General features: G+C 50.7%; 14 protein-coding genes across 14 annotated transcripts; 8 read left to right on the top strand and 6 right to left on the bottom strand.

Moving 5' to 3' along the window:
- Window positions 1-156: 156 nt before the first annotated feature.
- On the top strand, window positions 157-930 carry EURHEDRAFT_517066 (uncharacterized protein; the record flags this gene model as incomplete). Its single annotated transcript, XM_040786527.1, has 2 exons — window positions 157-178; window positions 239-930. 2 exons carry the CDS (start codon window positions 157-159, stop codon window positions 928-930), a joined length of 714 nt encoding a protein of 237 aa, XP_040636805.1.
- A 412-nt stretch (window positions 931-1342) lies between these two features.
- EURHEDRAFT_165355 (uncharacterized protein) lies at window positions 1343-3024 on the top strand. Its single transcript, XM_040777821.1, has one exon. The coding sequence runs from the start codon at window positions 1641-1643 to the stop codon at window positions 2646-2648; it is 1008 nt and encodes a 335-aa protein (XP_040636804.1). The 5' UTR covers window positions 1343-1640; the 3' UTR covers window positions 2649-3024.
- A 20-nt stretch (window positions 3025-3044) lies between these two features.
- EURHEDRAFT_388183 (putative cell wall protein) lies at window positions 3045-4154 on the top strand (the record flags this gene model as incomplete). The annotated part of the gene is made up of 2 exons (XM_040779731.1): window positions 3045-3521; window positions 3591-4154. Exons 1-2 carry the CDS (start codon window positions 3444-3446, stop codon window positions 4152-4154), a joined length of 642 nt encoding a protein of 213 aa, XP_040636803.1. The 5' UTR covers window positions 3045-3443.
- Window positions 4155-4304: 150 nt separating this feature from the next.
- Window positions 4305-6019, bottom strand: EURHEDRAFT_505028 (ATG3/ATG10 family protein). Its single transcript, XM_040785824.1, has 2 exons — window positions 5296-6019; window positions 4305-5239 (listed from the first exon to the last, which is right to left on the bottom strand). The coding sequence occupies exons 1-2, from the start codon at window positions 5829-5831 to the stop codon at window positions 4717-4719; spliced, it is 1059 nt and encodes a 352-aa protein (XP_040636802.1). The 5' UTR covers window positions 5832-6019; the 3' UTR covers window positions 4305-4716.
- Window positions 6020-6326: 307 nt separating this feature from the next.
- On the bottom strand, window positions 6327-7290 carry EURHEDRAFT_379533 (putative cyclin; the record flags this gene model as incomplete). The annotated part of the gene is made up of 2 exons (XM_040779188.1): window positions 6327-6968; window positions 7030-7290. The coding sequence occupies 2 exons, from the start codon at window positions 7288-7290 to the stop codon at window positions 6327-6329; spliced, it is 903 nt and encodes a 300-aa protein (XP_040636801.1).
- A 1361-nt stretch (window positions 7291-8651) lies between these two features.
- Window positions 8652-10097, top strand: EURHEDRAFT_404571 (uncharacterized protein; the record flags this gene model as incomplete). Its single annotated transcript, XM_040780315.1, has 1 exon — window positions 8652-10097. The coding sequence occupies one exon, from the start codon at window positions 8652-8654 to the stop codon at window positions 10095-10097; it is 1446 nt and encodes a 481-aa protein (XP_040636800.1).
- Window positions 10098-10686: 589 nt separating this feature from the next.
- Window positions 10687-12360, top strand: EURHEDRAFT_379531 (translocon subunit SEC61; the record flags this gene model as incomplete). Its single annotated transcript, XM_040779187.1, has 5 exons — window positions 10687-10696; window positions 10771-10871; window positions 10927-11094; window positions 11151-12226; window positions 12279-12360. 5 exons carry the CDS (start codon window positions 10687-10689, stop codon window positions 12358-12360), a joined length of 1437 nt encoding a protein of 478 aa, XP_040636799.1.
- Window positions 12361-12646: 286 nt separating this feature from the next.
- EURHEDRAFT_414686 (bifunctional ornithine acetyltransferase/N-acetylglutamate synthase) lies at window positions 12647-14436 on the bottom strand. The gene is made up of 3 exons (XM_040782502.1): window positions 14323-14436; window positions 13767-14252; window positions 12647-13706 (listed from the first exon to the last, which is right to left on the bottom strand). Exons 2-3 carry the CDS (start codon window positions 14222-14224, stop codon window positions 12788-12790), a joined length of 1377 nt encoding a protein of 458 aa, XP_040636798.1. The 5' UTR covers window positions 14225-14252; window positions 14323-14436; the 3' UTR covers window positions 12647-12787.
- A 299-nt stretch (window positions 14437-14735) lies between these two features.
- Window positions 14736-16397, top strand: EURHEDRAFT_404568 (origin recognition complex subunit 2; the record flags this gene model as incomplete). Its single annotated transcript, XM_040780314.1, has 1 exon — window positions 14736-16397. One exon carries the CDS (start codon window positions 14736-14738, stop codon window positions 16395-16397), a length of 1662 nt encoding a protein of 553 aa, XP_040636797.1.
- EURHEDRAFT_414685 (uncharacterized protein) lies at window positions 16325-17258 on the bottom strand. The gene is made up of 2 exons (XM_040782501.1): window positions 16758-17258; window positions 16325-16702 (listed from the first exon to the last, which is right to left on the bottom strand). Exons 1-2 carry the CDS (start codon window positions 17109-17111, stop codon window positions 16550-16552), a joined length of 507 nt encoding a protein of 168 aa, XP_040636796.1. The 5' UTR covers window positions 17112-17258; the 3' UTR covers window positions 16325-16549.
- A 261-nt stretch (window positions 17259-17519) lies between these two features.
- On the top strand, window positions 17520-19040 carry EURHEDRAFT_414684 (pyridoxal 5'-phosphate synthase subunit PdxS). Its single transcript, XM_040782500.1, has 2 exons — window positions 17520-17780; window positions 17840-19040. The coding sequence occupies exons 1-2, from the start codon at window positions 17682-17684 to the stop codon at window positions 18650-18652; spliced, it is 912 nt and encodes a 303-aa protein (XP_040636795.1). The 5' UTR covers window positions 17520-17681; the 3' UTR covers window positions 18653-19040.
- A 50-nt stretch (window positions 19041-19090) lies between these two features.
- Window positions 19091-20038, top strand: EURHEDRAFT_414683 (seipin co-factor family protein). Its single transcript, XM_040782499.1, has one exon. It carries the CDS (start codon window positions 19195-19197, stop codon window positions 19690-19692), a length of 498 nt encoding a protein of 165 aa, XP_040636794.1. The 5' UTR covers window positions 19091-19194; the 3' UTR covers window positions 19693-20038.
- Window positions 19834-20928, bottom strand: EURHEDRAFT_460849 (uncharacterized protein; the record flags this gene model as incomplete). The annotated part of the gene is made up of 1 exon (XM_040784682.1): window positions 19834-20928. The coding sequence occupies one exon, from the start codon at window positions 20926-20928 to the stop codon at window positions 19834-19836; it is 1095 nt and encodes a 364-aa protein (XP_040636793.1).
- A 562-nt stretch (window positions 20929-21490) lies between these two features.
- On the bottom strand, window positions 21491-24765 carry EURHEDRAFT_379524 (putative importin 13; the record flags this gene model as incomplete). The annotated part of the gene is made up of 4 exons (XM_040779186.1): window positions 21491-23839; window positions 23892-24378; window positions 24447-24637; window positions 24703-24765. The coding sequence occupies 4 exons, from the start codon at window positions 24763-24765 to the stop codon at window positions 21491-21493; spliced, it is 3090 nt and encodes a 1029-aa protein (XP_040636792.1).

The following is a 24765-nucleotide window of genomic DNA, read 5'->3' as shown; positions in this document are numbered from 1 at the left end:
ATGCTTTTTGGGTTTTCTGTTTCCTTTTGCTTGTTTTCCTAGCTTAGCTTTCATACTCATACTGGTTCTGGCACTGTCAAGTTTACTTCCGAAACGCAAGACGCGAATTACGGTGTGCCCCTACACCTACAACTGATCCGTTCAACATTCAACAAGATGCCTGGAATCATCTACCCCAGTGCTTACCAGCCTAGCACTCACCGGGCCAATGCTCCCAAGAGCAATGCTCGCAACATAGCTCTCCAATCTGGCCTCCTCCGCCTCCCAACAGAACTCCGTCTCAGAATCTACGAATATGCCCTATCTGTCCCCAACGAATACAGCAATGAACGCCCTATGATCGTGGTCAACGACCGCGGCAACGCATTCACCTCTCGCGGCCGTTACCGTGCCCTCCAAATGTGTCCAAGCTGGGAAAACGACGACGGTACGACCCGCAAGCTCCTCCGTGTCAACCGTCTCATCCACGACGAGGCAGAGGATTTCCTTTACTCGCACAACACACTGTTCTTCCGTAACTCGTTTGATCTGGACCGGATGGGTGCGTTTCTCGATACGCTTAGTGCTACTGCGCGCAGTCGCATCCGCAGCGTGGGATTCGAGGTGTACTTCTTCGTGCATTCGCAGACAGGCGTGCCTAAGCGAACTCTGAAACAGTACGAGCAAGCGGGTCGTTTATTGCAAGAGAAATTACCACGGTGGTCGACTGTACTGTTTTATCTTGATCCGCGGTTTTATTACCCATCTGCGACGGTTGGTGGACGGGAGCTTTCTGCTCGGGGAGTTCTGTATCTGGCAACGAGATTCGGAGCCATGCGCAAGGAGGTACATTTCTTCCCTGTGCCGGGTATCCATCGGCATGTCATGGATGAAGCGCAGAGGTTGCTGCGACGGGGGAGTCGTGGGTCTCAGGAGAGGCCGTCGCTGTGATCTTCATCTCTCTCCTTTCTTCTCACATTCTTGATGCGATCATCCAACTGGAAGTTACTCGCCATGCGGAGAAAAACTGTATGACGTCGCGAAAAGAGATCCGATCGCGCGGTTATCGCTATCAACCATTCCACTCCATCCTGTCCGTTTTCGGCGCCAAATGCATGCTTTATCGGAGTACTGGGGATTAATGGCGTTTTTGTTTCTGTTTGCATTTCTGCATTGTTGGCGTTTATACTTTCTTCATGACTTCATATATACTCATACATAATACCATAATAATGAATGATGAGTCCGTGTTCATGGACAGTCGCTTCGTTTTGGGCAGATGACACTACGTCACAGTCCCGTGATCTCTCCTCTGAAGCCTAAAGAATACATTATTACTCTTGTTAATCCCCCAATTTGCATCATTTTCAAGTGCTCATACCCTGTCATTGCTACACTATATTGTTATATTCTCATTCGCTGCATCGAAGATCTGGCGTTAGTTGGCGCTGTGCGTCCACTTGGCTCTGTACGTGGCCGTCTGTATACCTGTATACCTTTACTTCCCCATTCTGACAGGGGGTCTGCCCATACATCTTACATCTGCTGTATCTCTTATATTTGCCATTTTTCTTCCCCTCCTTCTCTTCTCTCATCATCGTCCATTTCACCATTGATTCTATCCTCCATCTCCATCACTCATCATCATCATCATCATCATCATGAAACCCTGCCTGGCAAAAGGCCTCACCGGCCATGGCTGTTTCTACAAAGAAGTCCACTGGTCCCCCACTGTCACCACCATCCAACACCCACAATCCGACCCTCCGGCCTCACGCCCTTCCTCAACCTTGGATATCGATTACCTCGAACACGTGCGATCCTTCCTCGACCACCAAAGGGAAAATTTCGAAATCGAACGCTCACTCTTTGCGGAAGAAAGACGACTCTGGGGCGAAGAACGAAGACTGTTAAAGTCGAGGATATCCGAGTTGGAAGCGAACCTGAGGGGAAACGGCAACGCCAACGCCAATGGGCATGGGGCCCACTCCAGCGTTGCTGCTAACGCTAAGTCCGATCTGTTCGGTCCACCTCTACCAAACTATTCCAAGCAAGTGCGGGAGGGTTCCAGCCCTCGGGGCAGGCTAGCGGGGATTTTTGGGGAGGTGGAGAAATCATCTGACGAAGGTTTGTTTCCATATCCTTCGAAGTCCCGAACTTCGCTCACCGTGGCAACAGTGTCAGTGTCTACACCTAAATCCAGAGTGCCACGAAAGGTCATTGCTCGGGTGATGACACCTCCGTCGCCAGCTGCACCGCCGGCGTCTGAGTCGCAGAAGAACTCGCCAGCGCCATCCCCGACTTCGCGACATAGGAACGCTCTCAAGCTCAAGCTTTCCGAACTTGGCCCACCGGACAGGAACCTGACAAGGGATGCAGGACACACACCTATGGTGGCTGTTGTCGAAACAGAGACAGACACGGATAAACCGTCTCCCAGCGAGGGGAACTCGTTGTCTCGCCAGCCGACGGAAAATTCAGAGTCTTATTTTCCGGATTTGCCAGAGGATCCCGCCTTGAAGGGTCCGCTCTCCCTGTTAAACGAGGAGGAGCACGACAGGGGGTTTCTGGAAGAACTCAATCAGAAGCTCATGGACAAGACGAGCGATCCCTCTGATGGCCACAAGCAAGACAAGGACGAGGCTTCTAGCCAAGATAAGCAACCATGAAGTCTGGAAACACGATATTATTCGCATTTGCTTGACGGTCGTCGAGCGTCGTGATTTAGTTGCATCACTCCTAGAAGGGGCCTACGTACAGGTTGATTTGATGATTTTTTGGATATGAACATGGACTGGTCAAGCCTTGATGGCCTGAAACTGATATCCCTGCCCGGTGCAGACACTTTTTTTCTTTTTTCTTTTTTTTTTTTTTTTGGGATACCATATACGATTTTATGACTTTGTTAAATTTTTTTTTTGGCATATTCGGGACACCTTTTTTTGATATGATATTGTATATGTCTAAGCTGATTAGATGAATGAGACCTGATTGGACTTGATGTTCTTCTTTTTCTCTCCCCGGTTTATTTCTCCATCTTCAACGGTCTGAGACTTTGGTATCCCCTTGCATCAACTCGTGTAGGTCTCTGACTTGACTTACAGCCCTGCAGATGTTTCGATTTGGTTACCACGAACTAAATGTGCTGATTTTGCAGTGACGTTTCCCCCGCGATGACTACCGCTTCTGAGATCTAGCAAGGGTTATTCTCACTTCAATTCGAGTCTCACACACTTGTCCACGCCCTTTGAGACCTCTCTAAGACTCCCACAAGGATGGATACCCCTCCACTTCATGGAGATTCTGCTGGTTCTGAAAAGATACAAAAAGGCTATAGAATCCCATCCAGATCGATTCTACATTCCAACCATCACCAAGTCTCTCGAGTATCAAAGCATCCCACATCTTGAATCTCTCATTTGTTCAACTGCGATCAATCATTGAACTCTCATCTTTACTCCACAATGGTAATCAAAGCAAGCCTCCTCTTCCTCATGCTAGCCGTCGGCCCGGCCACGGTTCTCTCAATCCCTATGCCAGAAGTAAGCCCACCCAACTCCCACAAACCTCACCCCTCCAATCCAACCCATCTAACAAAAAAAAAAAAAAAGGCCACGAAAACCCTCCAAACCCGTTTCTCCGGATCTGGCTTAGACGCCGGCGTCGACGACGGCCCCTACCTATCTTCCCATTCTTCCGAAGAAGACGACGGTTCCACCTCCGACAACCTGAACGCCGGAATCCCAGATGGTCCCTACGTGAACCTCTACGATACCTACACGCCCCCTCCCCCGGAGACAACGCAGTATCCTCCCCCAGAGCCGACTTGGACTCCTGAGCCTATTCCTGTTCCGTCTCCGGAGCCGACGACTGTTTCGCCGCCGCCGGAGCCGCCCGTTGTGCCCTTGCCTGAGCCTGAGGAGGAGCCGCAGCCTGAGCCGCAGCCTGAACCTGAACCAGAGCCCGAGGAGGAGGAGGAGGAGGAGGAGGATATTGGGGAGTGTCCTGCTCCTGAACCTGAAGAGGTGCCTGAGCCTGCGTCCGAGCCTGAGGAGCCCGAGCCGGAGTGCCCCTGTGACGAGCGTTTTAACTCATTGGAGGAGAAGTTGGCACAGATAAGCACGCAGTTGGATGCGTTGAGGCAGATGCAGGTTGATGCGAGGGCCCAGCAATAAGCGGACTACACTCCGCCGTTGGTCTGATATTATGACAATGTTGGGATGTGATTTTTCTTCTTTTTGTTTCCCTCACTTCTGATTCTTTCCCTTTGTCTTCATCTTTTTGGATTTTCACTCTATTCTTCTTCTTATATTTGGTATTGGCATGTGCCGTACATTCTATGTACCTTGCATTACTTTCCTTCTTACTTTCCTTCACTCCTTTTGGTTTTCTTTCTTATTCATTCCTTCTTACTTTTTCGACCTGTTCTTTTTTGTCCTTTCTCTTTTATGATTTTTTCCTTTTTCTCGTGGTTCAAATATATGACGGATGACGAGTTGGGCTTAGATAGAACAGATAGCTATAAGATTAATGCCATTCTACATATACACACCAGAATATCCATTCTTCTTAGCAAGCAACACAATTTCCACTTATTAGTTAATGCCAATACCATAAGAGTATCATAATAAAACCGTATGACCGCGCCTGAACCAATACGAAAACACCTAGACAATTAAAGACAGTAAATATCGAAACAACTCAAGATCCAGCTGCAATCGAACAAGCACAGCGCAATCAAACACCCATCGTGAAGTCATGCTCAATCCCCGGTGTCACACTAGCCACGAACTTAAGGAACACAACCAGGTACTGGTCAACCCGAATAGCAACCTGATCTTCCTCATCATGCTGCAGCATCTCCCACTCATCGCCGCCTTCTCTGGCTTGCTCAGATTCCAATGATAGACCCTTGGTATCATCCACCAGGCCTTCAAGACCGCGGTCAACTTTGGCGGATGAGGACTGCGACTGCTTCAACTTGTCGCGGCGGATTTTGAGCGCTGCGTCGGCGCGGTCGAGGAGGGTTTTCATGACGGAGGCGTGGCGGCAGGGGTGCACGGATGCCATTTTCACATTGCCGTCGAACCAGGGGAAGTCCTCCAGCGTGACGGTTTTGTCTTTGTAGTCACCGACGATGTCTTCCATCATCAGGTGTGGGGGGAGGGGTTGAGAGGGGGAGAGGTAGCCAGAGAGGTAGAGGCGGGGGGTGCGGTAGAAGTTGGAGTATGTGATGTAGAGGTTGTATGTGCGGGTTGGCCTAGTTCACCACGTTAGCAACTACATCGTTAAGATAGTCGAAAGTTGGAGACATACTGAGTAGTGCTCGACTCCCCAACCGGCTCCCGAATAATAGCCTCCTCGTCATCATCATCATCCTCCATATCCGGAATCTCCTCCTCTTCTTCCTCCTCCCTCTCCCCCAAATTCCCCGACTCATCCACCGTCCTCACATCCCTCAGCCTATCCGCCTGCGACTCCGCAACAGTCCTCCCACCCCCTGTCCTCAACCACCCATCCTCATCCCCATCACCATCGCCACCAGCCGCAAGCATATCCTGCACAATCTCATCTTCGTGGCCTGCATCGCCCGCAAAGTTCTCATTCAGCCGCCGATGGCAGGGCACCCCACGGGTGACTAGGAACTGTTTGCCCGGGGGTAGGTAGGAGACGCGCTGCGCGGGGGAAGAGGCATCGGACCAGGACCAGGAGGGGAATTTGTAGACGAGGTAGTCGCCTGCGAGGATGAATTCTTCGGGAGTGATTTGGCCTGAGGCGCGGAAGGTGGAGGTGCGTGAGACGGGGGCGAGGCGGTCGCGCCAGGTGGAGAGGGTGGAGTGGAGGATGTTCATGGTTATGCCGGAGTTCTTTGGCTGTAGAGTTATGATAGTAAAAGAGGAGATTTGTAGTTTGTTTGTAGTTTGTAGATTGTGGTAGATAGAAGAAGGGAGTGTGGAAGTGGCGGAGAGACAAGACCGTCATTCGTATGCACGCGGGGCTCATCACATGGCCTTATCGCAGCCACGGGGTTTGGCCTCTGCTTGTCGTTTACTCTTATTCACTGCTAAGGACTATTGCATGCGCCAGGTGTATTATTTCTTACTAGAATGCCTCCAAGGTACTAGTAGCTAGGGGGCTTTAGTTACGTCACCGCTGGAATGCTCACCTTTGGCGTTGATGTAGCTTGCGAGAAGACCGTCTACGGAGTATAGGACACCGACTTCTTCAGTCAGCGAGAGCTTCATGATCACAATCCAGCGCGATGAAGTTCTGTCTACCGCCTGATATAGTGCCCCAGCAGCATCAGAGAAGGATGTGAGAGTCAAACAACCAGCCTAGTATGACATTCACTCGCCCTCCTCCATCATCCTGTCCCTCTCAACCTCTGCCTCCACCTCATCAACAACCATAGGAACCGTCCGTCCCTTCCACTTTTCCCTCTCCGCGCGCGCAAATCCCTCCATACTCCTCATCCCCACCACCAAAAACCCAAGCTCTTCCCGATCAACATCAAATACCTGCCACCACTCCTCATCAACAAGTTTCACCCCTTCCTCCCGGGAGGCCAAATATATCGCAGCGACGGCAAGCGCATTCGGCTGGTGTGTAACGTAGAGTAGTTGCGGCGATAAAAGCGCGCTGTTAAGATGCTCGAAAACCCGTCGCGCGACCGACGGTGATTGCACGCCCAGGGTCTGCAAATATGTGAGAGCGATGGCGTGCGGTAGTGCAACGTGTGTATCAAAACCGAGAGCGCGTAGGATAATGGATTCAATGCGTAAGAGGACCGTTCGTTCGGTTTGGTAGCCTCCTTCGGAGAGGTAGTAGGATTGAGGGGAGGGCTTCTCCGGCGCGCCCTGGGGGTTTATGAACCACAGTGGAGAGGCATCTTTGGACAGGAGGAAAGCGTAGACATTCAGAACTGAGCGCGGGGAGGTGGGCTGGAAGGAGAGTTTCGCTGTTAGGTAGAGGGCGGCTGCAGACACGTCCTATCCAGTCGTTATGTTAGCCAGTGATCCTCGAAACAGGGAGGTCCATTGGTCTATTCACCTTAACAGAGTATATCCGGAGACTCCCTCCTTCAGATCCTATCCAGAACCGCGTAAAAGTCACAATAGCCTGGGCTATAACATCTTGCGACAGTCGTAGCAGCACTCCGGCTGCCTGTGTGAGTTGGGCGCCTGCAAAACGAATAGAGGCCTCGAGATTTGGAGAAACGCCGTCGATAAACGAGGAAGAATTCGATAATTGATCTGGAGTGGCTAGGGCATTGGAGAGTTGTTTCATCCCTGCGACGCTGGAGGGGGCCATGCTGGAATGGTGACGTTGGAGAAGTTGCAGCTGCAGATGTCATCGAAAGAGTTCGTTGTAGCGCCGGCGGACCTCAACTCAATCACCCTTCAACCATCTTAACCTTCTACTATCTACAACTGCACAGCTACTCCGTAAAGTTTTAGTTCGATTCATACTCGTTGACTCTGTTCTCAATCTTTGCAGAGTGTCTGCTATATATAGAAATGAAGACGCCTATTCTCGATGGCAAATGGCAAGATACCAGTATTTCAACTGGAGAGCACCAGCACTGCATTTCAGGCTGACTAGATGCCTACCCCCAAGGCATTCCTAGAATACTTGGGAAACCTGATGCTAACCATCATTCCAATCATCCACATGGCGACGGGTGACAGTGACGTCTGAAGAATTGCACACCCTCGGCGACGGCGAACTGCTCTAAGAATAACACAAAAACGGAAAATCACCATCTCTTATCCCATCAATCAAAAGCTCTGCCTGAGCGTGTGTGGAGTCCTGAGAAGCCCTGTGTCGAGTAAGAAGAGAAAAGAAGCCGTTCAGCCACCGCTTTTTCAGCGATCGACGGCGTCCTCAGCAGGCGATAATAGTAACCCGGTACGTCCTCTGCTCTTGACGCTGTCAACGGCCCAACCTCGTCAATATCCTCGATCTTTAAGTACAGAATCTCCCGCTAGTCGCTTGCTTGCAGGCCCCGGAATCGATTCCACTTGAAACTCGGGCCCTTGTCATCTTTCAAACATCCGCCCCCGGGTTTCTTCATATCGCCTTTTTTTTTTTTTTTTTTAGCGCTTGCTCACTCTTTTCATTTCTCCGTTTCGCGTTTCGCATCGACCCAGAGGGCACGTGCGAGTATCAGTATCTCCGGTTGTGCTCGCTACCAACGCCCCCTCGAGAGACATATACGGAATATCACTCGGATAAGGCTTCGTTTGCTTCCCTTTCGTCTAAGTTGATTATTTTTATACGTGATTACGACTGCTATTCGCTATTACGACTCACGGAACAAACTATTATTGCCCATCATTGATTCTTTACGCTGTTGGTCTGGGCCTATTGCTTAGATTAAGTCCAATCTCCGCATCAACGCCGGGACTAAACGAAAAAAGGAGAAAGACCGCTCTTCCGTCAGGAGACTGCTGCTCAATCTCCGTTCCCCTTTTCCTCCATACTTTGCCCAATTCCTCTCCCACACTTCCCGAAATCGAATCGTCAATCTAGCGAGTCATAGCCGTGCATTATTATTGCAGCTCAACGGCCGGGCCCCATCAACGTGGCATTCCAGTCCGGTAAACCTACCAGTTACCATTCCAGAATTCCGTCATCCCTTATCCACGCCACGCTTCTTTAATTCTTCAGACATGAACATGCATCAAGGTCTCGAACAACCTTCCATATCACCGTCTCCGGCGCTGGATAATCTTAAACCTCCCTCGACTGCAGTTCTGTCCGTTAAGGAAGACTCAATTAAGCAGCCTTATGACGATCGTCATATGTCCCACGAGGAGGACGTACCTGCAGCTTCTTTGACACAGCATATCAATACATCATCACCTGCAAAGAAGTCCCCTGCTTGCTCTTCTCACCGCCGCGTCAATACTGAAGTCATCTCACGCCCAACCCCTCTGCCGTTAACTCACTTGTTTACGGAACAATCTAAGACTACTGAGGACCTCGACGCCTACCACACAACTGCACTTACCCGGAAAAGGGTCGGAGAAGGAGCAAACCGATTCTCGAACTGGTTTCAAGGAAAGTCGGAGCCCGTCAGTGTGGAAGCAGTGCGTCAAACATCCGAACACGAAGAATCACCCATGGCAACATCGAGCATCATGGAGCGACCTACGGGCCTAACGCAGAAGCGCATGACCTATCCGTCACCGTTGAAGCAGGCCACGACTCCTAGCCGATTCTCCCTTTTCGGATCGAAGCGACAGGAGAAGCTCCCCGAACCCGCTGAAGATGCGTTACTGAACCTCGACGTCACTGCCACTTTGTTCCCACCCGGATCCGACGAACTCGAAGGCCAGGAGGCGTTCGATGCCCTCCGGAACAACGCCGATACAATGATCAAACGCCTACAAGCCGCCTACAAACAAAGAACGTTCGCGCTTCGCGAAGCAAACGCGGACAAGAACGAAAAACAAGAGGAACTTGAAGAAACGCGGACCCGCGTCGGGCATTTGAAAGTTCAACTTGATGGAATGGCCGAAAAGGTACAAGAACAAGAGAGAGCCATCAAGGCCATGGCCGAGGAGTTGGAGCAAGAGAAAGAGACACGTCAACGAGAGGAAGAAGCACGTCGCCACAGCGTGATGCTAGTCAAGCCTCCCGAGGACGATGTCACCTCCGATTCAGGGGCCGAGTTCACCGCTTCGAAGAGAAGCTCGAAGCGCGCCAGTACGTTCACCAGTGACTCTGGCTTTGAATCTGGTGATGAGAGTTCGGCAGATAGCATATTCTCGCGCCGCGATGGTGTTGTGTCGCCGACTTCGACTGTCTCGACCATGGCGCTGTCGCCCAGCATCCCACAAGCCGCCCTGTCTCCCCCCACGTCAAATACGTTACAACCCCGGAAAGAGCCCATTCGTACAACACCACAACGTCCGTCGGCGTATGACCGACTCAAAGGACTCGCCTCGTCCACTTTTGGTAGTAACCCGTCTAAGTGCATTATATGCCATGGCGTACCATCCTCTGAAGCTTGGACCGTGCTAGGCGTTCTCAAAGAAGAGAACAACGGCCTGAAGACACGGTTAGGAGAGCTCGAAACAGTGGTCGATGACTGCCTGAGTCTTGTTGATTAGACTTGTTATCGACCTGTCATTTATTTCCTTTGTACTATGCATTCCCTTTGTGTATCATGCATGACCTTGGCATATACACCTCTACGAGAAAGATGTATTGAATAGCAGCATCTTCGCGAGTTGCCTTTGCCAGGTCTATGCATCGATTTAGTGGACTTCTCTGGAAGGAGGACGCATGATGAATTGCATGTCTATGAAAGCAAACTAGATATAGAACATAAACAATATAACAAATTGATAAATCAGTACTGTCTTTCATTCAATTGAGCGTAGAAAGGTGTATAAACACCAAATTTGAGACGAAATATGGAGAGTCCATAGTTAGGTACGGCGGAGATGCGACCAAGTGGCCTCAACGGGTTAGCGTGGCTGGGAAGGGAAAAAGTGGCCAGCGAGGCGTCTTTACCACTTCTTCCCTTTTCTGTCCTGATCTCCTCCGTCTCTCCATTTCCTTTTCTATTTCTCTTCGATTCAATCGTTCTTTACTCATTTTTTTTGGCTGGTCCTCCATTCCAGCATCTTTTTCTTTATTTTCCCTTTTTCTCTCCCTAATTCCTCCCCCTATTGACTCGGGAGGTCAACCGTCACCATGAGCGGACGTGAGTTCCCCAGACACGCGATCGCGGTCACTCTAGCTTCAATTGATTGAGGTATACTGATGACCGAATCATAGTTCGCTTCCTCGATCTGATTAAGCCCTTCACGCCCCTCCTCCCGGAGGTGGCAGCCCCGGAGACCAAGGTTCCCTTCAACCAGAAGCTGATGTGGACGGGAGTATGTTATAACGTTGGCAATATGGATAAAAGCGCGGAGGCTGACAATGGCGCAGTTGACCTTGTTGATTTTCTTGGTTATGAGTCAGATGCCTTTGTATGGTATCGTCTCGTCCGACACCTCGGATCCGCTGTACTGGCTGCGTATGATGTTGGCTAGTAACCGGGGTACGCTCATGGAGTTGGGTATTACTCCCATCATCTCCTCGGGCATGGTTTTCCAGGTATGAATTGGCTATTATATCTTGCTGTTTTAAACCTGCGACTGACGGACGCGCAGCTCCTCGCTGGTACCCACCTCATCGATGTCAACCTGGACCTCAAGACCGACCGTGAGCTCTACCAGACCGCTCAGAAACTTTTCGCTATCATCCTTTCGTTCGGTCAGGCCTGTGTTTACGTTTTGACTGGTCTCTACGGTCAGCCCAGCGACCTCGGTGCCGGTATCTGCGTTCTGTTGATCGTTCAGCTGGTTGTTGCTGGTCTCGTGGTTATCCTCCTCGATGAGCTGCTTCAGAAGGGCTACGGTCTCGGAAGCGGTATCTCCCTTTTCATCGCTACCAACATTTGCGAGTCGATTGTCTGGAAGGCCTTCTCTCCCACGACCATCAACACCGGCCGTGGCCCTGAGTTCGAGGGTGCTATCATCGCTCTCTTCCATCTTTTGTTGACCTGGCCCGACAAGCAGCGTGCTCTGTACGAAGCTTTCTACCGCCAGAACCTCCCCAACGTCATGAACCTCCTGGCTACCGTTATCGTCTTTGCATCCGTCATCTACCTCCAGGGCTTCCGTGTTGAGATCCCCGTCAAGTCCTCCCGCCAGCGTGGCATGCGTGGTTCTTACCCCGTCCGCTTGTTCTACACCTCCAACATGCCCATCATGCTTCAGTCCGCTCTGTGCTCCAACATCTTCCTAATTAGCCAGATGTTGTACTCGCGTTTCTCTGACAACATCCTTGTCAAGCTTCTCGGTGTCTGGGAGCCCCGTGAGGGTTCCGCTCAGCTCCACGCTGCTTCGGGTATTGCCTACTACATGTCCCCTCCCTTGAACTTCAAGGAGGCCCTCCTCGACCCCGTCCACACATCCGTGTACATTGCTTTCATGCTCGTTGCCTGCGCTCTCTTCTCCAAGACCTGGATTGAGGTTTCTGGCTCCGCTCCCCGTGATGTTGCTAAGCAGCTCAAGGACCAGGGTCTCGTCATGGCCGGTCACCGTGAGCAGAGCATGTACAAGGAACTGAAGCGTATCATCCCCACTGCTGCCGCTTTCGGTGGTGCTTGCATTGGTGCTCTGTCCGTTGCCTCTGACCTTCTCGGTGCTCTTGGAAGCGGTACTGGTATTCTGCTTGCCGTTACGTAAGTTTACTTCTCATTTCATACTCTTGAATCCGATACTAACAGCTCCTAGTATTATCTACGGATACTTCGAGATTGCTGCCCGAGAGGGCGACTTCGGTTCTGGCCTCAAGGGCCTTGTCCCTGGCAGCTAAGCAGGGGAACTTTTGACGAACAGTATGAGATAGGACTGTGATTTCTTTTGATTCTTCGTTCAGGATTGGGTACTGTTACGGCGAAGACTTCTTCTGTTGTGTCTTCCACATGACGGATAATTATTTATGACGGCAAGTTGTGGAGCTTGAATACTTCATTATACATGTATTGATAGTGTCTTTTATGATTTTTTATGCTATCTGTCATGTTGGGAGTTTACAGGGAAGTGAAGCTGCGCTGTATATAGCACACAATCCTGGTTTGTAACCATATTATGAAAATTCAAATAGGTGTAATTGGTTTCCATCCATACATTTGGAGACTAGTAGCTTGTTTTAAAGACAAATCGACAACGCATATACATACATACACATAGTAAAGTTGGGTATAACCACTCAACTTTTCTACTAACGCCTTTTCTCCGGCTTATGTCCGGTAGTCACCGTTGATAGTCACATACTCATGACTGAAGTCACAGAACCAGTATGTAGCCTCCTCACCACCAAGACCCTTCTCACCCTGCTCACCACCACCGAGATCAACCAAGATTTCCAAATCTTCATGCTGAAGAATGGCACTAGCCCGCTCTTCATCAACCTGCTCTGGCTCACCGTTCACCAAGAGCTTCAACACTGGGCTACCATCGACAGGCTTGAAGCTCACGCTCGTCCGCTCCGGCACAACAGTACCCTCTGCAACGCCCTGCGTGTAACCAATAGCGCAGAGAATACGACCCCAGTTCGCGTCGCGGCCGTACAAGGCCGTCTTGACGAGCGGGGAGCGAGCGATAGTCGAAGCAATGAGTTTACCAGAGTTGTAGGACGGCGAGTTTTGCACGCGCACGGTGACGAACTTCGTAGCTCCCTCACCATCACGAACAACAAGCTGCGAAAGCGACTGCGCAAAGGTCGTCAGAACATCGCGCATAGCTGTATAATCATTCGACGAGGACGAGTTAACTGGTGCCCCGCCAGCAGCTCCATTAGCCAGAATAGCAATAGTATCGTTAGTACTCGTATCTCCGTCTATGGAGATCGAGTTAAACGAGCGGTCGACGGCGTGCTTGAGCAGGGACTGGAGGGCGGGCGGTTCGATGGGAGCGTCTGTGCAGAGGACGCCAAGGAGGGTTGCCATGTTGGGGTGGATCATGCCGGCGCCTTTCGTCATGCCGGCAAGGGAGTAGGTACGGCCGGGGGAGGAAGGGAGGGTGAAGGTTTGGGAGAGGAGTTTGGGGAAAGTGTCTGTTGTGCAGATTGCGCGGGCGGTGGTGAGCCAGGAGTCGTGGGTCGAGGAGAGGTTGGCGTGGGCTGTGGGGATCTTGGAGAGGATCTTGGAGATGGGCAGGCTTGATGGGTCAGCTCTCATTCATGACTTTTTGGTATACTTGGGGGGTGAGGAAACGTACCGCTGTCCGATAACACCGGTACTCATGACAATCGTACTCGGCTCAGCGAGTCCATTACACTCATCCACCTTACCTCCCATACCAACTGCATCCTCCACGCCCCCCTTACCAGTAACAGCATTCGCACAACCAGAGTTAATAACCACAGACCGAATCCCACTCCCCCGCCGACTCTGCAATGTCTCCCGACTAACCTGCACCGGCGCAGCCTGGAACTTATTCGTCGTAAACACTGCCGCAGCCGAGCACGGCGTCTCGGACGAGATCAGCGCGAGATCCGGGAACTTGGTGTTGGAGGCTTTCACACCGACGTGCGTGCCGGAGACGTTGAAACCCTTGGGGTAGGTGCCGGAGGCAGGGATGAATTGCTTCTTGGATTGCGGGATGGACATTTCCAGTGGGGCGGAGTAGTGGCGAACTTGGCCTTTGGCCATGCGCGCGAAGGTTGAGGTAGCCATTGTGGCTGCAGGTTGGGAGGCCATGACACTTTGAGATGTTAGCGATGGCCGTAGTTCAGTGACGGAAGTTCAATTTATATCCTGTGGGAGTGACTCACAATGCGCCTCTATGCTAATTCCGATCAATTGCTACGTGGGGGCAGCAGATAAACCTCCCACTTCACAAGACTCGAATAAATACCTCCGTGCTCGTTAATTAAGCAATTCCTGCCGCCGAGGCTTTTATCATCTCGAATCACTGCTCCGATATCGCGGGGCCGGAGAAACCCATCGGCATCTTTCTTCATTGGGACGCGTTCCAGACGCGCAAAAAGAACACGCCGGCGGATTCTATTCAGGAACAAGAACCACTCGTTGAACATACCTAGTAAACTTCAACCCTTGCATTTCCGCTATTGTACCTGTGCTCGTTCCTTCTGTTGTTTTAATTTGAAGATTTATAGCATCGCGTTGACTTAATGGTATTAATCCGCCTTTGATTCCGGTAATCCATTGACTAGTAACTCACGAGATGAAGCGCAAACAACCAGATTCCGGATCCGAAGATGAATACCGTCCGGTATCCACGCCCAAAAGACAGAGAACCACAGCAAATGGCATCATGAATAATAATCTCAATGGAAATGGTTCTCCCGAGGCGAGTCCGACGAAACGAACGCCCCGCAAATCCAACGCTGCGACTCCGGCTGCGCTGAAAGAATCGGGACTAAAGACTCCTACGCAACGAGCAAAGGCAAAAGCCCTTTTTACTACTACCAAATCTACAACTGTTTCGACTCCTACACGAGCACGGAATGCGGACCGGTCTGCTAAGAAGAAGAGCGCGCGGTTACTACTCGAGCAGGATGATGAGGAGGTATGGGATGGAGCTTATCGATTAGCGGAGGAGATATTGGAGGATGAAAATGATGCCCCGGCCACCACTGCGGATGGGAATAAGGAAGTAAAGGAATCTGTGGAAGCATCAACAGAGCCGACAGAAAAGTCAGCACAGACGCCCAAACGTCGCGCAGGACGACCAAAGGGTGCGAGAAACAAACGATCTCCAACGCCGGAAGGTGAACTCCCGCCGCATGAACGATATTTCTTCCAGAATCGGGCAGGTCCAACGCATACGTCAAACAATACGCTGAACAAGGTGTCGTTGTTAACGCACGAGGAATACTTTGATACGTTGGCGCGGTATACGGATCCGTGTAAGAGGGAGAAGGAGTTTCTGCTTGACTTGCATCATCGGTCATTCCCGCAATGGGATTTTGAATTCGACCAGGGCTTCAATATTTGTTTGTATGGATTTGGGTCCAAGCGGAGGCTTTTGCAGTCTTTCGCGGATTGGCTTCATCAGAAGCATAGTCCTGCGTCTCCGTCAATTGTTATTGTCAATGGACATACACCTAATATCTCCATTCGATCTATCTTCGCTACGATTGCCACAGCCGTCCTTGGTGCAGATCTCCCGTCAAAACTGGGTTCCCAACCAGTCGAGGTGTTGGAGTTGCTGCAGTCCGTCCTCAAGTCACGCCCATCCCAAGAGCCCATCACAGTCCTGATCAATTCGATCGATGCACCTCCGCTCCGACGAGCAGTGAACCAGGCCCTCTTATCCCGACTAGCCGCGACCCCTATGATCCGTTTACTTGCGACAACAGACACACCAAACTTCCTTTTGATGTGGGATATCAACTTCCGCGATCAATACAACTTCGTTTTCCACGATTGTACTACATTCGCCGCCTTCGATGCTGAGTTCGACATTGTCGAAGAAGTCCACGGCCTCTTGGGCCGCAAGGGCCGCCGCATTGGAGGAAAGGAAGGTGTCGGCTTCGTACTCAAGAGTCTTCCGGAGAATGCGCAGAACTTGTACCGCCTCCTCCTCACCGAGTTAATAACAATGCTGGACGACGGACACAACTCAGACGACGAAGACGGTGGCCAAGGTCAAGGCGAGAATAACGCCCACAATGAAACAGGCATTGAATTCCGCATGCTGTACCAAAAAGCGACGGAGGAATTTGTCGCTTCGTCGGAAATGATGTTCCGGACGCTGTTGAAGGAATTCCACGATCACCAGATGATCACGTCGCGGATAGACGCGAGTGGGATGGAGATATTGGGTGTTCCTTTGTCTCGGGAGGAGATGGAGGGTGTTTTGGAGGATTTGGTGTTGAGCTGATTTTTCATGATACCCGTGCGTATATGTCTTCGTGTGAAGGGAGCTTGTATTAATTTAATGCCTAGCGGGAGTTATTATTTAGGTACATAGTATTGCAACATGAAAAAGATGACCAAACTATCCTCCACACCTATTATCGAGAACCTCTGACACTAGAACTGCGCAAACGCAGCAAGCGACATGGTAATACCGAAGGTCACCTTAAACGGCGCATATTTCGATAACGTCCTCTGCAAATCGGTGTTCTTGACGTATCTCTGCAACCGGTTCACGGGTACAATGTTATACCCCTTCGACGCAGCCCACTATTAATTGTCAGCACCCATCCATCCGTCCTTCATCCAACAGGATCTGGCATACCTCAACAAAAACAACCCCCATCCCAATCAACACAACAAGTACCCTCGAGAAAGCCCTCAACCCAACCCCCGCAACTAACCCTAACACACTCCCCAAACTAACCTGCTTCATATTGTTCTTAGTCAGAAGCCCTGTGCCAGTGTTCGGTCTCGTCTTGCCCTGCTTGGACAGCAGGTGGTCGTCGGTGGGAACGCCCCAGCCGGTCTCTGCGGCGGGAGTTTCGGTACGGTAGTATGGGGCGGTGTATTGACATTGCATTGGGGATGCACGGAGGGGGGAGAGGGGGTGCATTGTTAGGGAGAGACCGAGGCCGATGCCTAGGACTGTGGAAGTTCGGGAGAGGAGGATAGACATCCTGTCTTGTTGTATACCAGGTATTGGTTGGCCTGAAATTGATGATTGTTCGGTGGTGATTCAATTGAATTGGTTGTGGTGGATAACTGGTATATGGTATAATAGGCGAGGTTTAGATACCGAAGCAATTGAGAAACTAAACACTACAGGACAACTGGAATGTTGCTTGACCGTAGCAACAAACGTTGTTTGTACATTGTGACGTCATAAGGCGGTCAGTCCATCTGTAACTTACTGTACAAAATTACCATACATTAGTCAGGAAGTCACATGACTTACCCGCGGGGAACAACGAAAATCAATGGCACGTGAACGCGGGACTGAGGACCAATCAGAAGGCGGCTGCCCCTCGGAGGGAAAAAGTTCGGCGGGGGAGGGGAAAAGAAGTGGTTCGTTCGCCGCTGGAGGCAATTCTAAGTATTTTTTGCCTAGAACCTGTCCGTTGACTCATTCCTTTCCTTTCTTTTTAAACAGGGTCTCTTTCTCTTGAACGGTCAATTCATTCATTCTTCTGTTCTTGCTCAATTGCTTGTCTCTTCTCAACCCTATCTTTCTTCTATATCCGTCACAATGGCTCAGCAGAACGGTGTCCCCGACTTCACGGTCAAGGCTGGTTTGGCCCAGATGTTGAAGGGTGGTGTTATTATGGACGTTGTCAACGCGGAGCAGGTATGTAGCTTTGAAACTATAATTGACAGGTTGCAAGAAGCTAAGTATTCCTCCTATAGGCCCGCATTGCTGAAGAGGCCGGTGCCGCCGCCGTCATGGCCCTCGAACGAGTCCCCGCCGACATCAGAAAAGACGGTGGTGTGGCGCGCATGTCCGACCCCGGCATGATCAAGGAGATCATGGAAGCCGTGACCATCCCCGTTATGGCCAAGGCCCGCATCGGCCACTTCGTCGAGTGCCAAATCCTCGAAGCCGTCGGCGTCGATTACATCGATGAGTCCGAAGTTCTCACCCCCGCCGACGACGTCCACCACGTCACCAAGCACAACTACAAGGTCCCCTTCGTCTGTGGCTGCCGCAACCTCGGTGAGGCCCTGCGCCGGATCTCCGAAGGCGCCGCTATGATCCGCACCAAGGGTGAGGCTGGTACTGGAGATGTTGTGGAGGCCGTTAAGCACATGCGCACCGTTAACTCGGATGTTGCGCGTGCGCGTGCAATTCTGCAGAGCTCGCCCAACGCTGAACCTGAGTTGCGTCTGTACGCGCGTGAGCTGGGCTGCTCGTACGAGCTGCTCCGCGAAACTGCTGAGAAGGGCCGTCTTCCTGTTGTCAATTTTGCTGCCGGTGGCGTTGCTACTCCCGCCGATGCGGCGCTGATGATGCAGATGGGTTGTGACGGTGTGTTTGTTGGATCTGGTATTTTCAAGTCTGGCGACCCGAAGAAGCGCGCGAAGGCGATTGTGCAGGCTGTGACTCACTTCAAGGACCCCAAGGTTCTTGCGGAAGTCAGCCAGGGCCTGGGCGAAGCTATTGTTGGTATTAACGTGTCGCATATGGCCGAGGGTGACAAGTTGGCCAAGCGCGGGTGGTAGACTTGAGTGTGTTTTGTTAAGGCGTTTGGAAGTTTATTTGTACAGCATATTGCCTACATTTCTGTTGTTGATATGTATTTGAGCCACTGAAAAGTGATTGTCATTTACGAGCCATGATAATTCCTGGTACACTACATCAAGGTACATTGAGCCGTTCAAAACATAAAAGTCACACCTCTTAGTTCACCGGTCCACGAAATTTATCCGGGCTACAACATGCTCAGGCCTCCAGACAACCTTCACCAGGATCAATTATCTCCGACAATATCCCGTTCATGAAATAGAACCAACCCAATCAATTTCCCGAGATCTGCTACAGAAACCCCTGCGAGTGTATATATAAAATTACAGCTATACACGCAATAACCGTCTAGAAAATACATCCGGCAAAATAATACCGCCTTCTGCCAATTTGCTCGAGGTCCGAGTCAGCCTGAACTTTTTTCTTATCATCATCTCATTGCAAATGCAGACACCTTTATGAACCCATCAAGACCGCGTTAATTGAATATAGTCGAGTAAATTCTACCTGAAACGCAAAAATGGCAATCTCACTCGAGAACGGCTACACGGCTACCGCACCCCAATTCAAACCCGAATCCCTCCCACCGAAACAACAACAACCCAACACCAAATTATCCAAAACCGAATACCTCCACAGACTCTTCCAAACCTACATCAACCCCCCGGCAACTGCAGCCCTAAAATCCCTCCAAAAACACTTCAACACCCACCCTCTCCTAACCACCTTCCTCACCGCCCAATTTCTAACCTCCATTCTACCGATTCTCCTGTTTACGACTGGTGTGTTGACGGCTGGTCTCGTTGCGGCGGGGATATTTGCGTTCTTGGGATTATTGGTGTTAGGGCCAGTTTTAGTGATTACCGGGATTCTGGGGGTTGTGGTCTGGGGATGGGGATGGGGGGTGGTTTTTGTGGGGAGGTGGGTTTGGGGTGGGTATGTTGGGAGACATGGTAACGGTGCTGGTGGCAGCGGTAATATCAAGAGGGAAAATGGGACGTTGAAGGTTACTATGTAAAGGTGGGTTTGGGTGTATGTACCATGGTTGAGATTATGTTATTGACGTCTTAAGATCTCGTTCAATATCCTGTCCTGTTATATCCAATATGCCAATCTAAATTACAATGCAATATACACATATTAGTGCCCCAAAAAACAGCTAACGCCTCTGCTTCCTCCTATGCGCCTCCGCCCACTCACACCACCGCCGAATAGCCCCATCAACCCACTGCAACGCCTCCCTCTCAGCCGAAACCTCAAACCACTCCTGATGCCTCTTTCCACAATCCGGACAAGGGCCCATATCCCGAATCCGAAGGTCCCCCAACTCGATATGAATCAGATGCTCTACGCGATGCACAAAGGGGACTTTCTTCTCCGTTGCATTGACGGACGGAGGTAGCGATGACATCTCCGTGTACGGGTAATACCGCAGCAGGGTGAGATCGTTCGAACACTGTTTCGTCCACTCGTTGATACGGCGATGAACATTGTTCGTGCGTCCGATCTTCAACCGCACACTACCCGGGGTTTGGTCTGTGGGGTTGGTGGCGAGGGCGTTGTGATCGCGCGCTGCGCGAATGGCGTCGCGAATACTGCGGATTTGGTCCGGCAATTCTCGGTTCTCAGCAAAGTTGGCAAATAGCGAGGAGCCAATTTCTGCGGGGGGAGGCGCGGATCTAGAGCTGGAGGTTGGAGTTACCCAGAACATGTAGATGTAGCCATCTTCGTCTTTGTCTGAAACGGGTTTTTCGATTTCTGAGAGGAGCTTCTTTTGTGTCGCGGGTGATAGAGATGAGGGGATCCAGCGGGATTGTCCTCCACTTGGACGTGCAGTTGGGGGTTTAGATGAAGGCCGCGGTTGCGATTGCGATTGCGACTGGACGGGCCTAGGGGGTGGTGATGGTTCGTCGTCGCCGCCGCAGATGAGATTGAAGCAGCAGCAGAGCAGGCCTCCCTTTGATTTGGATTTCTTGGGCGGTGCCTGAGGGTCGTTGATGTTCAGTCGCTCCATCAAAGTGTCGACGCTGGTTCTCGACTGCGCTGCATAGTTGCTCGTTGCATGCGTGGTTGCAGGTGCAGATGCTGCTGCTGCGGCTTGATCCTGGTGCTGCCAGCAGTAATACTTGGCTGGACCACTTTCATCGCCCGCCAGTGGCCGGCGACAGGGTCGACCGTTGCCCGTGAGGCCTTTACATGTCGTAGCTGGATCCAATGAATCGGTGCGCTGCATAGTATTGGAAGCACGAGGCATTATGCAAAATACCGAAGAATATCCGATCGGAATGAGATAGAAAAAATGATAGATAGAAAACCAATACAATGTAATGAGGAAAACGATGTTATATCAGTGACAGCTGAACAACAATCAGGCCTCTAAAATTAAGCGGAATATTCCACTTCACTGTCGGGCTGCCAAAGAATTTCCAATTCAAAGGTGCCAGACACTTCTTTCAGTCCAAAACAAAAGTCCCTAGAGAAAACCAATGCCACCGGGACACGAAGGGAACTGACATGGACACGGGACACGGTCTGCAGCAATTTTTGTATGCGGAGTTTCGCATTGGCGTCTAGCGTGCACAAACACTGCACCGCCTCGGTGGCTGGGCTGAAGCTGGCCCACAGCAATCTCACACATGTCGGTGTCGCCAGTATCCACTGATCGGAGGGGTTCTCACCAAAATAGCATCTTCGCAGCCTTATGATTACACCGAAACTCGTGCCTCATTTTGGACTTCTCGGTATTCCGTACTTTTTCTTTCCTTTGTTGTCGCCTCTTTGTTGAATAATAATTTATGCGTTTTTGTTCTTGACTACTAACCAACATAATCGAATCCCGCTCCGCGACATTTGACCCAGAAACCACGAACCACCTGAATGGCTTGCGCCCTACCATTCCTGGCGACTGTGAGTTGTGCAAGGAAGCGTTGTCTCTCCTCGGGCGATACAACAGGTTTCTGCTGTTCAGCTTGGCTAGCTGCCACAGCGTCAAGCGTTGCAATTATATGTGGGCGAGCTAGTCCCTGAAACTTGAAAATGACCTTGCGGAGGACTTCAGAGAGATGGTCGAGGTCAGACCGCGCACATTGACCGGCAATTCGCAACATGAGAATACGGCAGAGCGCTGGGAGACAGTCGCGAATGGCTGCCTGAACTGGATCGGACGTGTGGGGAGTCACGCCACCCGGAAGGTTGAATACGCTTATCCAGAACTGGGCAGCAGAACGAAGAGGGAGAGGCTCTTGTCCTTGCAAAGCAATGAGTGTAAAGTTCAAAGTCGCTTGTAGGATCGGTGGCCGTTGCGAGTGCCCACCCTCGTTTTGCCCCAGCTCTTGCGGCGTCATGGTAAGTGCAAACAAGAAAGGATGGTACTTGGGGATAAGGCGCGTAAGGAAGTCAATTCCACTGTTCGCAACCTCAGGATCATAGGATTCTGGCCTTTCATGCATCCAGCAGAAAGCATCGTACAGATGGACAATCAATGCGACAACTTCGTTCCGAATGCGCTGTGGATGGGCACTATGAGATGCTAGGAAGGCAGAGGCCGTTCCCATGACTACATCAGCCCCAGTGCTACCCAACGGGAGACTTTTAACGAAGTTGACAGTTAGTATCGGTGGGAAAACATATGGACCAGTCTTCTCAGTATAACCGGCCTTCAGAATATCACAGGCCGCTTCAATCATGGTGATGTCCAATGGGAAATCGGTCATCAAGAGCTGCATGCATTCCATGATCATGCTCTGTGCTGAGTTATTAGTATTCCAGAACGTCGGTGCGTAAGGGTCTCCGGAGTTAACGTCATTGGAGTCCAGTACGATCTCCCCGTCAGCTCGAAGACCCTTGCCAATACTCGCGAGACAGCGTAGCACCAATTGACCGCGACTAGTAGCAGGCTCCAGCAGTCCATGGGAGACTTCTTCTCGTGCAACATCCGCTTGCTGCCGGAAGAAACGTAAAATTCTCTCGAGATGTTGCGCTTTTTCTTCCTCTGTATGCAATGTCTGTATAATGGCCGCAATTCCCTCCAAGACCTTCTCCATCGTGAGGGATGTAGCAGTGGGTTTAAATTGAAATTGTTCAAACTGGCTCACGAATGCTGGCAGTTCAAACTTAAGTGCGTGGCGGCATGACTTACATAGATAAGAGATAGATTTGGACGCAGTCGGCGCACATGGTCCAACTTCAAGCGACGCAAATAAGAAAGTCAAGACGCTGGGAAGCAAATCGTGTGAGCGTTCAAAATACGACTTGTATTGCCCCAGCATGTCCACCAGTGTCTGGCGAGGTGTATCAGGAATCGCTATACCCTCACCCATGCAAAGCCGGGCAAATTCGTCGCTGAAGAAAATCGCATTCAAGCATGTGTCGGCATGCTGGTTTTCATCGACAGCTTCGGAGAGTTGGGCCATGCAAAATATCGCAGCCTCAAATGTTGTCCAATCCTGAGTCGCCAAAGATGATGTCGCACGTTGTTGAAGAACTTGGATTAACTCCACACCTAGCATGGGATAGACCGCAAGAAGAAAGTCGCAAACATCCCGCCGGAATACACTAAATTCATTGCGGTTTTCGCTATTCCACTCGCGCAGCTCCTCTTTGCTCGGATATTTTAGCTTCTCAAAGCATTCGAGGGCCGCTTGAGCCAGATGTTGCTTGGCAAAGTTATGACTGGGTTGTCCCTCCGCATCATCGGTCATCATTTGTAAGTCATCAGCAGCTGCAGTCCACCATTCGAGGACGAGGGGTGATGCCGAATCGTCGACTACAGCAAAGCCCGGTGCTCTGAAAATGGTGTGGAGGAATGCAAGAACTTTCTCGTGCCGCGAATCCGACGGTCCTGAGAGCAGCTCTTCTTGTTTTAAAGACGAATAGGCCAATAACAGCTCCAAAAAAGTAATGTTTTCGTCGTCAAAATCACCATCTATGATAGAGGAAACACAAGTGGTGCCAATATCACTGACAAGGTATTCTAGAATGGTGTTGAAATGATCTTGGTCGAAGACGGAGTGTCGCGTTTCTATTAATTCGTTCAGAACCTGAGCAGCCGTCTTCGACAGATTGTCCACCCTCAAGCTTTCAATCACAAGGCTCGCTGTCGAAGCCAGTTGGGGTGCTGATATCATTTCACGAACTTGATTCACACCTCGGATAGACAGCCATGACTTGTGAGTTGAGTCAGTTTCCCGAGCAGACGTGATGGGTCAGTCTACTTACATTGCACGAATTGATGGCTTCTGTTCCCGGTGTGGCGTCGGGGACAGGATTACCAGATGCCTCCCGCTGCAGAACATGTCGAAGGACAAATTCGACGAGACAAAGAGCGTCCGCGATGTTCTCATTTACTCGTTTGTTATCGCCAGTTCCTTTGATTTCCGCGCTGCATTTATTAATTTCTTCTCCAAGGATATTGGAAAACATGAGAAGTGCAACGATCTGGGTTTCGGACATCGCTGGAAGGATTGTGTTCCCCAGATCTAGTGACTGACATTGTTCTTCGGATAGATGCTTGCCGTTTGCCAATGAAGCAGCAAGATTCCAGACGGCACGGACCCAGGGTGAATTAAGCTTGAGGAAGATGGTTGACAGACTTGAAGCAAGTTTCCTAATCACAAGGGCTTGCTCCCCGCTGTTCACCAAGAAGACAAAATGGTCGATCAAGCGACCAACTAGCTCCAGCGCCTCGCTCTCACTTAACTGTTTCCTGCAAAAATTGTCAGCAACTCCATAAACCGGGGTCCCTAGTAACCAACAGTCAGAGCAACCACACACCAGTCTTGGTTGATTTTGACGGTAAACGTCAGAGCCCCGAAGAACCTCAAGTCTGTACCATTATCACTGAGAAGACTGTTGGCGATCAACCACGCCTGAGGGCTTTTCTGGAGGGCTTGTAATTGCTCTTGGATAAGCGTGATCTTGGGAGGATTGCCCGCATTTGCTGGGTCATAGAGCTGGGACACAAGCTATAAAACAGATTAGCGAAATGCTTTATATTAGGTGCTTTTCGCGCGGAAAAAAGAGGACTTACCATCCTGGCCTCATTGATGACTAGTTGCATATCCGAGGCCTGACCTAACCCATCCATAGACAT

This window comes from Aspergillus ruber (assembly GCF_000600275.1).
Source record: "Aspergillus ruber CBS 135680 unplaced genomic scaffold scaffold00023, whole genome shotgun sequence".
Classification (NCBI taxonomy): Eukaryota; Fungi; Ascomycota; class Eurotiomycetes; order Eurotiales; family Aspergillaceae; genus Aspergillus; species Aspergillus ruber.
Note: the sequence above shows the minus strand (reverse complement) of the source record. Positions and strands in the feature narration are given on the sequence as shown.

Bases quoted from the DNA above. Each gene is read 5' to 3' on its own strand.
- EURHEDRAFT_165355 (XM_040777821.1), top strand. From the start codon at position 1,641: ATGAAACCCTGCCTGGCAAAAGGCCTCACCGGCCATGGCTGTTTCTAC.
- EURHEDRAFT_505028 (XM_040785824.1), bottom strand. From the start codon at position 5,831: ATGAACATCCTCCACTCCACCCTCTCCACCTGGCGCGACCGCCTCGCC. The intron at 5,240-5,295 runs GTATGTCTCCAA...GTGGTGAACTAG, and splicing joins GGGGAGTCGAGCACTACTCA to GCCAACCCGCACATACAACC.
- EURHEDRAFT_414686 (XM_040782502.1), bottom strand. From the start codon at position 14,224: ATGGCTACCTCAACCTTCGCGCGCATGGCCAAAGGCCAAGTTCGCCAC. The intron at 13,707-13,766 runs GTACGTTTCCTC...TGACCCATCAAG, and splicing joins ACCGGTGTTATCGGACAGCG to CCTGCCCATCTCCAAGATCC.
- EURHEDRAFT_414685 (XM_040782501.1), bottom strand. From the start codon at position 17,111: ATGTCTATCCTCCTCTCCCGAACTTCCACAGTCCTAGGCATCGGCCTC. The intron at 16,703-16,757 runs GTATGCCAGATC...GACAATTAATAG, and splicing joins TGGGGGTTGTTTTTGTTGAG to TGGGCTGCGTCGAAGGGGTA.
- EURHEDRAFT_414684 (XM_040782500.1), top strand. From the start codon at position 17,682: ATGGCTCAGCAGAACGGTGTCCCCGACTTCACGGTCAAGGCTGGTTTG. The intron at 17,781-17,839 runs GTATGTAGCTTT...TTCCTCCTATAG, and splicing joins ACGTTGTCAACGCGGAGCAG to GCCCGCATTGCTGAAGAGGC.
- EURHEDRAFT_414683 (XM_040782499.1), top strand. From the start codon at position 19,195: ATGGCAATCTCACTCGAGAACGGCTACACGGCTACCGCACCCCAATTC.